This window comes from Eimeria acervulina, genomic scaffold (assembly GCF_000499425.1).
Source record: "Eimeria acervulina Houghton genomic scaffold, Eah_scaff356, whole genome shotgun sequence".
Classification (NCBI taxonomy): Eukaryota; Apicomplexa; class Conoidasida; order Eucoccidiorida; family Eimeriidae; genus Eimeria; species Eimeria acervulina.
The window spans coordinates 22,926-32,252 of NW_013547360.1; the positions used below are offsets into that span (position 1 = coordinate 22,926).

Consider the following 9,327-nt stretch of genomic DNA (forward strand, 5'->3'; position numbering starts at 1 on the left):
TAATTTAATATTATAAACAAACTTGATTAATTTATTTTTTCTTTTCTCATTGATTCCCTACTTCTTGATGTTCGTAGATCAGCAGCAGCAGCAGCAGCAGCAGCAGCAGCAGCAGCAGCAAATATAGGGTAGAGTAGGAAATTGGGTATATAATAAAACATTTTGAATAATTTTCAATAAATAAATTAATAAAAATATAATTTAATTATATAAAATATACAGAAAATTAAGACTGCTCAGTATATATATATATATATATATATATATATATGCGGCTGTGCAGCAGCTGCTGCGTTGCTGCGGTGTATGTTCAAAATATATATTGTATATATTATATAGGCATATATCTGTTTTCTTCTGCTTTGTTTGTTTGTTTTTCTGCATATTTAAATAATTTTATTTAAATAAAATATTATTTTTATATAAACAAACTCAAAAAAAGTATCACACACACCGCAGAGCTGCTGCTGGCGGGAGGGCTATTGCTGAGGTTAGTGCTGCACTTGCTGCAGCAAAACAGCAGAAATAAATAAATAAATAAATAAAAATAACTCAATTAAAGTGGTGTATCAGCAAACACACAGTTTAGACACTCCTGCTGTTGCTGCTGCTGCCGCTGCTGCTGCTGTTGCTGCAGCCGCTGCTGCTGTTGTTGAAGCAGCAAAAGCGGAAGGAACCACGCGGCAGCAACGACAGCAGCAGAAGCACCTGCAGCAGCAGCAGCAAAGCTGCAGGGAGCAGCAGAAGCAGCAGCACCAGCAACACCAGAAGCCGAAGCAGCAACAGCAGCTGCTGCTGCAGCTGCTGCTGCAGCTGCAGCAGAAGCAAAAGAGCGGCAGTAGCAGCAGCAGCAGCGAAAATGGGATATCTGGTGAGTCTGTAGAATCTAGCAGCAGCAGCAGCAGCAGCAGCAGCAGCAGCAGCAGCAGCAGCAACAGCAGCAGCAGCAGCACAGAGTATTAGGATACGTTGCTGTTGCTGCCTCGCTTATCTCTTGAGGCGCTTGTACACCTGAGTGTTGCCGCTGCTGCTGCTGCTGCTGCTGCAAGGACTTAATTTGCTGCTGCTGCAGAATGAAGCAAATTAAACCCCTAGGCAATAGAAGCAAACTCTGCTCCAACACCAACAGCAGCAGCAACAGCAACAACAGTTTCAGTAGGAAGAGCAGCAGCAGCAGCACCAGGGGTAGTATAAAGAGCAGCAGAAGCAGCAGCAGCGGTAGCAGGAAATAGCAGCAGCAGCAGCTACAGCAGCAGGCGCGTATGGAGAGCAGCACAGCGACTGAACACACTTGAATGGGCTTATGATTTTGCTGCTGCTTCTGTTGCTTCTGCTGCTGCTGCTGCTGCTGCTGCATGCATGCAGGAAGACGAGGATTTAAACTCTGCAGCAGGAGAAGGAGCAGCAGCACCAGCGCGAGCAGCAGCAACTGCAGCAGGAGCACGTGCATCATCATCAGCATCGCTATTATCAGCAGCAGCAGCACCATCATCAACAGCAGCAGCAGCAGCAGCAGCAGCAGCAGGGTCATTTCCTCTGGCAGCATTTTGGGTAAATGTTTCTACGGGTCTCCGCTGCAGAGTAATATCGCCTTTTAGTCGCTGCTTCTGTTCGCATTCATTTATGCAGCACGACTTCATGCAAAACAAACATAAAACCCAGCAGCAGCAGCAGCAGCAGCAGCAGCAACGAAAGCAGCAGCAGCAGCGAAAGCAGCAACGTCTGCAGCAGCAGCAGCAGCCTATTCCTCTTCCTTCACCGAACCAGCAGCAGCAGCAGAGCCAGCAGCAGCAGCAGCAGCAGCAGCAGCAGCAGCAGATATACCGGGTGGGTTGTTTAGTAGAAGGCTGCAGCTGCGTTTGTTTTAATTATATTAATATACACGGCTCTGCTGATCTTTTCTGCATTTGCAAGCATTCTTATACAGAGCACAATCCTAATACTTTCAAGTGCCTCAGGTGTACAGGCACCAGCAGCAGCAGCAGCAGCAGCAGCAGCAGCAGCAGCAGCAGCAAGAGCAGCAGCAGCAGGAGGGGGTGCTGCAGCAGATTTGAGTCTCCTATGAGATGTTCTTGCGGATCTCCTTTTAATATGCATGAAACTGTGTTTGCTGCTGCTGCTGCTGCTGCTAATTCAAACCTAAACAGTAAGGCAATTGGAGGCGTAAACAGTTGTGATAAGCCCTGTTGCTGCTGCTGTTGCTGTTGATGCTGCTGCTGCTGTTGCTGTTGCTGCTGACGCTGCTGCTGGTACTGCTGCTGTTGCTACTTTTGCTCTTGTTGCTGTTGCTCCTGCTGCTGCTGCTGCTCCTGTTACCCTTGCTGCTACTACTGCTGCTATTGTTCTTGCTGCTGCTTCTGCTGCTGCCGAGACAGAATGCACTTGCTGCAACAGCAGCAGCAGCAGCAGCTGCATGCAGCAGCAGCAGCACAAACACCACCAGCACTACTACTACTGCTGCTGTTGCTGCTCATACTCCTATTACAACTGCTGCTGCTGCTGCTGCTATCTTTTGCTGCAGGTTTCCTGGACTTAGCTGACGGCATAGACAGGCTGAGTTTATTTACAGACGATCCGCAGCAGCTGCTGCAGCAGATTGAAGCCCCCGCAAACACAGAAGCAATTACTATACACACAAAACAGCAGCAGCAGCAGCAGCAACAGCAACAGCAGCAGCTCCGACAGCAGCAGCAGCAGCAGAGGCGTACTACAGTGGATTGTCTGTCACTGCTCTACACGCCTTTAAGATATTCTTCTTGAGTTCCTGTTGCTTCTTTTGTGATGCTGCTGCTGTTGCTGCAGCTGCTGCAATAGCAGCAGCAGCAGAAGCAGCAACAGCAGCAGCATCACAATCGAAGCTGCCTCTGCCGCCATATGCGCAGCAGATGCAGCGGATTGGGTTAGAAATGTTTTTAAAACGAACGATGAAAACAAGTTGGGTCTAGTGCTGCTTGCTGCTGCTGCTTGCTGCTGCTGCTCGTTGCTGCAGCAACGAACAGCAGCACCAAGCAGCATCAGCTGCATGCAGCAGCAGCAGCATTATCATGCGTACCCCGCACGAACAGCAGCCGTAGGCGAAGACGAGTGTAGAAATGTGTGTTTAATGTTCATGCTGCTGCTGCTGCTGCTGCTGCTGCTGCTGCTGCTGCTGCTGCTGGAGTCTGCGTCTGTAGCTGGGATGCATGTGGAGGTTTGTTTTCTGAATTTGTTTAGTGAATATTAAATCTGCTTCTTCTATTTCTTTTAATAGCTCACCGGCATCTACAGCAAGAGAAAGCCCTCTAACTAGCTGCTGCATAGCCCTCCACAGAGCAGCAGCAGCACAAAGATCTTCAACAGCATCTACTGCAGCAGGAAATGCTTCTGCTGCTGCTGCAGCAAATTCATCTAAGCCCGAGGGCCCCGAATAACTCAAGAAGAATCCAACAACAACACCTAAGCCGTACCCTGTGCACTTAAATGAAGGCAAACTGCTGCTGCTGCTGCTGCTGCTGCTGCTGCTGCTTCCTTCCTGTCTCCAGCACTGGCTCTATAAAGACGAACACACCAACAGACAGCACAAACAAGAACATCAAAATAATAAATAATAATAATAATAATAATAATAAATGCAGACTATCCATGCATGCATGCATGCAGCAGCAGTAGCAGCAGCAAGCTACCTAGCAGCAGCACCAACAGGCGGCAACCAGCACCAGCAGCCAGCAACCAGCAGCAGCAGCAGCCAGCAACCAGCAGCAGCAGCAGCAGCAGCAGCATATAAAAGCATATAGGAAGTGCTTACGAGATGAGGCTCTTGCAGGAGTCTGCTGACGAGAGCAGCATCGGTTAACTCTTTGAAGGACGTGCGCAGCAGAGACACAAGAGTTGAGAACCCGAACAGATCTAAGCAGACATCAGCACGCCAAGCTACGCCTGGCTTTAGTCTTAGAGGCAGCAGAGAAGCGACGCGCTGCAGCAGCAACGCAGCACGTCTTCTATCTCCTGCTGCTCCTCCTGCTGCACCTCCTGCTGCACCTGCTGCTGCACCTGCTGCTGCTGCTGATGATGATGATGATGATGATGATTTCATCTCTTCTCCTGCATACCGCTGCTCTATAGCTGCACGTACACCCGAGGGCAGCAAATTCTGCTGCTGCATTTCTAGGCTGTCTCCGCTTAGCAGCCCCAAGCGCAGCAACTCTAAGCAAAGAAATATCTCTTCCTGAAGCAAACAATAAATAAAAAAATAAATAAAACAAATATAAATAAATATAACAAATGTAAATAAATATAACAACAAACACACAGCACCGCAAACAAAACAAAAAGAACGCCAACAAAGCAGCAGCAGCAGCAGCAGCAGCAGCAGCAAGCTAGCTAGCAGCTAGCTAGCTGACAGCAGCAACAGCAGCAACAAAAACCCGGAAGCCACAGCATCAACAGCAGCACAACAGGGCGAGCAGCAGCAGCAACAGCAGCAAAACGACAACAGCAGGGACACAACAAGAACCGCAGCAGCAGCAAAACAGCAGCAAACACAGCAGCAGCAGCAGCATACCTGAAATTCTTCTGGAGCAGCAGCAAGTGCAGCACCAAAGACAGTGCTGCCTCCACCAAGGGTGAAGAAGCCGACAGCATCAAAGAGCTGCAGCAGCGCAGCAGCTTCAATAGCTTTTCTATGGTTCTCGACATCAGCTGCTACTGCTGCTGCTGCTGCTGCTGCTGCAGCAGCAGAAGGAGGAGGTGGAAGCTCTAAAGTAAATAGCTGCTGCTTCTCCCCCTCAGCAGCAGCAGAGAACCAGTCTAAACAAAACCTCATTGATAGATGCGTGCAATTCTGTCTCTTTAATTCTGCTGCTACTGCTGCAGCAGAGACAACCCAGTAACGACATAAGCTGCTGCTGAAGCAAGCAGGAGAGTTGCTGCTGCTGCTTCTTGTCTCTGCTGCTGCACCAGCAGAAGCATAAAGAAATACAACAGGCTCTGTCTGAAACACTGAATGCAGATGTCGCGATATTAACCCTAAAACAAACAAACAAACAAAAACAAACAAAACAAGTCTATTTATTATTTATTTATTTATTTATTTATTTATTTATTTATTTATTTATTTATTTATTTATTTATTTATTATTTATTTTGAAGTAATTTCTTTAATTAGTTAATTTATTTATAAATATATTACAAAGACAATGCAGTACATATATAATATAAATATATAATATATATATATATATATACATATGTATATATATATTATATATATATATATACCATACATACTATATTATAAAATATATATATTATATATGCATGCATACATATTACTTATATGCATTATATGCACTATACATATGCATTATATATATAATATTTATATTATATATCCTACATATATCATATATATATTATATATATTATATATATTATATATAGAGACAGAGAGATAGAGAGACAGCAAGATAAAGAGACAGACGGAGACAGATAAAGAGACAGAGAAATAGAGACAGACGGAGACAGATAAAGAGACAGAGACAGAGAGACAGAGAGACAGAGACACAGAAATAAAGACAGAGAGAGACAGACAAACAAAGACAAAGACAAAGACAGAGACAGAGACAAAGACAGAGACAGAGACAGAGGCAGAGACAGAGACGAAGACAGAGGCAGAGACAGAGACAGAGAGACAGAGAGACAGAGACAGAGACAGAGAGACAGAGACAGAGAGACAGAGACAGAGAGACAGAGAGACAGAGACAGAGAGACAGAGAGACGAGATGAGGAGACAGTAAGAAAAGAAAGACAAGGAGGTATAAAGGTAAAGTGCTGCAGCATACAAAGAGCCTTCAATCTGTGCTGCGAAGCCTCGACAAATGTCTCTGCTAGTTCTGTCGTGTCTGCGAAGGACGAGAAGTAATAAATATATTCTTTATGTGTCAGCGCAACAGCAAGAGGCCGAGACAGACGACCTTCAGCCAGGTGTATGTACACCGCAGGAGGCAGCCTCAACCCCACAATCTCACTGAAATCCTTCGGAGGCAGCGGAACCCTCTGCTGCTGCTGCTGCTGCTGCAGTTGCTGCTGCTGCTGCTGCTGCTGAGGCGGAGGCTGCTGCGGATGCTGCTGCTGCTGAGCCTGAGCCTGTGCCTGTGCCTGAGCCTGCTGCTGCTGCTGCTGCTGCTGCTGCTGCTGCTGCTGCTGCCGAGATGAAGGAACGAAGAACTCTACATTGCCTGTCTCCTTCAAGACCAGCGGGTGCGTAAGGAGGCACCTGCCTATACAGTAGCTGCATGCAAACAATAAATAAATAAATAAATAAATAAATAAATAAATAAATAAAGTGATGAGATACAGCAACAGCAACAGCAACAGCAGCGGTAATAATAATAAATCCTCCAGCTGCGAAACTGCTGCTGCTGCAGCTGGCTGGCTAGCTGCTGCACCACTTGGTGCTGCAGCTCAATTTCTGCTGCGCCTTTTTGCTGCACTGCATTTGCTGCAGCAGCAGCACCAGCTACAGCAGCAGCAGCAAATGCAGCAGCAGCACCAGCTACAGCAGCAGCACCAGTTAATGCGCCAAGTGCTACAACAACTGCTACAGCAGCAGCAACAGCAGCACCACCAGCAGCAGCAACAGCAGCTGCAGCAGCACCACCACCAGCAGCAACAGCAGCAGCAACAACAGCAGCAGCAGCAGCAGCAACGGCAGCACCTACCCTTCGATATGTTCTGCTTTCATATTGTCTGTGGGGAACTGCTGCAAGTAGCTGCAGAGCGGCGCCTGTTTGATGAATTCAAGTGCAGAGCCGAAGGAGAAAGCAGCAGCAGCTGCTGCTGCTGCAGCAGCAGCAGCAGCAACACGAAACTGAGCTAGATTTAAATAAGGAAATGTAAACGAATAATCTGTCCCTGCAAGGAGACAGGCATCAGCAAACTGTTCTTCAGAGACGCCTAAAGAGAGCATCAAAGGCCCCTTACAAACCCAGCTGAAGAAAGCTGCTGGACGGCCATTGCTGCTGCTGCTGCTGCTGCTGTTGCTGCTGCTGCTGCTGCTGCTGTTATTGCTGCTGTCTATATGCAATATTACTCGAGGCAAACCAAATAATAAAGCTGAAGGAGGCCCTATAACAGCGTCAATATATCCTATCTCTTCTAAGTAAGACAGCTGAGGCAGCGCTAAGTAAGGTGCACGAAAAGCTTCAACGCCCATCTGCTGCAGCTGCTGCAGCAGGAAACCCTCCACATCTTCAGTTATGCTGCTGCTGCTGCAGCTGCAGCTACCGCTGCTGTTGCCACTACGCACCAATGCACCCCCACTGCTGCTGCTGCTGTTGTTGCTGCTGCTGCTGCTGCTGCTGCTGCTGCTGCTGCTGCTACCATTTGCAGTGTCTCCATGGCCGTTAGTATGCACGCCATTGTTGCTGCTGCTGCTGCTGCTGCTGGGTCGCGTGTTGCTGCTTCCGGTTGCAGCAGGAGAAGCAGTAAGGTTTCCGCAGCAAGCTGCTGCAGCGTCTGCTGCTGCTGCTGCTGCAGCAGCAGCACCCTCTGTATAGAACTTCCCCCAGAGAGGCCTCTGATCTTGCTGCTGAGTAAACAGGTGGTGCCCTTGCGGCTCTATACCTCTAAAGACAAAGACAGGGGTTATTTCGTAGTGCTGCAGCAGCTGCAGCTGCTGCTGCAGCGCAGCAAGAAGATATGTGTGGCTCTCACCTAGAAGCCCTAATAAACCCTCCCCGCATGTGCCTATACACCGCAAATAATATAATGCATCTACACCTATTCGCTGTCCTCTTAACTCTTCTAATCGGCTTTGACGCAGCAGCTGCCGCTCCTGCAGAAAACTGTGCAAGTGCCGCACCCTCATTGTGCAGCAGCAGCAGCAGCAGCAGCAGCAACAGGAAGAGGGAACAGCAGCAGCAGCAGCAAACGTAGCAGCAGATTGCTACAAGAAAAACACTCCTTCTTCCTGTCCTTCAAGTCGAAACCAACCAGAGAGGAAGCTGCTGCTGCTGCTGTTGTATGTCTGTCGCTGCAGCACGAACCAGTTGCTGCTGCAGCTGCTGTTGCTGCTGCTGCTGCTGCTGCAAGAAACGCCCCTCACTCTGCTGCAGCTGACAGGCAGCTTCAGGTGTATGTACACTAAAAACAAGACAGCTTCCTCCTAGAGAAGCAGCAAAGAGAACACCCAGCTGCACCAACGGATGGAGCAGCAAGGAAGACCGACAGCAGCAGCAGCAGCAGCTGCTGCTGCTGCTGCACCTGCTGCTGCTGCTGCTGTTGCTGCTGCTGCAGCACGAAATTGCAAGGCAAAGAAGCAGGAGACGAAAGACTCCCACAATGCCTCCTTATACACCGCGCTGCAGCAGACAGACGCCAGCAGCAAAGAGAGCAGCAGCAGCAGCAGCAACAACAGCAGCAGCAGCAGCCCACAGTGCTAAAACACCCCCTGCTTTCGCTGTTATTCAAGCTGCTACAAATAGAAAAAACAGAATTGCTGCAGCAGCAAGCCGCACGAACAACCCCAACGCCAACTCCCGCTGCAGGAACAGCAGCAACTGCAGCAGCAACTGCAGCAGCAACTGCAGCAGCAACAGAAGCAAACGATGAAACCCACAAGCAGCACAGCGCCCTAAAACTCATAAAACAAAACAAAACTTAATACTTTCTTTATACCTCCAGCCAAAGCAGCTGTCAATCGATGCATTCACAGCAGCAGCCTCTCCTGCTGCGGCTGCTGCTGCTGCTGCTGCTGCTGCTGCTGTTGCTGCTGCTGCTGCTGCAGACGCAATGATGATGCTGCTGCGGGATTTTGTGTGTGTGTATACGTGTATATGTACGTGTGTATATTTGTGTGTTTCTTTTTAATAACAGCAGCAAACAAATATAATAAATATAATTAAAACAATTTGCTTGCAGCAAAAATATATTTACGCTTAGGTTGCTGCTGGCTGCGCTGCATGTTGTGGTTGGCTATGAGAGTTATTAATGCAAATATAGCAGCAGCAGCAGCAGCAACAGCAGCAGCAAACGCATTAATTACATTCTTGGGTATGTATGTTTGCTGCTAAACTCTGCAGAGCTGCTGCGCATTAACTGTGGGGAGGGCCTGCTGCTGCAGACAGCTGCTGCTGCTGCTGCTGCTGCTGCTCCAGCGTCGGTTGCTGCAGCTGCCTCAGCTGTTGCTGTTTCATCCGCTGTTGTTGTTGCGTCTGCTGCTGCTGTTGCGTCTGCTACTGCGGCGTCCGCTGCTGCTGCTGCTGCAACAACAACTGCTGCTGCTGCTGCTGCTGCTGCTGCTGCAGCAGACAGTTGTTGGTGCAGCACCTTCTGTCTGCAGGTGTTCTG

General features: G+C 48.4%; 2 protein-coding genes across 2 annotated transcripts; one reads left to right on the plus strand and one right to left on the minus strand.

Annotated features, from left to right (window-relative positions):
* Window positions 1-859: 859 nt before the first annotated feature.
* EAH_00034680 (hypothetical protein, conserved) lies at window positions 860-2,065 on the plus strand (the record flags this gene model as incomplete). Its single annotated transcript, XM_013392162.1, has 3 exons — window positions 860-871; window positions 1,366-1,827; window positions 1,928-2,065. 3 exons carry the CDS (start codon window positions 860-862, stop codon window positions 2,063-2,065), a joined length of 612 nt encoding a protein of 203 aa, XP_013247616.1.
* Window positions 2,066-3,100: 1,035 nt separating this feature from the next.
* On the minus strand, window positions 3,101-7,846 carry EAH_00034690 (XPG N-terminal domain containing protein, putative; the record flags this gene model as incomplete). The annotated part of the gene is made up of 5 exons (XM_013392163.1): window positions 3,101-3,529; window positions 3,785-4,204; window positions 4,541-5,004; window positions 6,006-6,253; window positions 6,699-7,846. The coding sequence occupies 5 exons, from the start codon at window positions 7,844-7,846 to the stop codon at window positions 3,101-3,103; spliced, it is 2,709 nt and encodes a 902-aa protein (XP_013247617.1).
* Window positions 7,847-9,327: the final 1,481 nt, after the last annotated feature.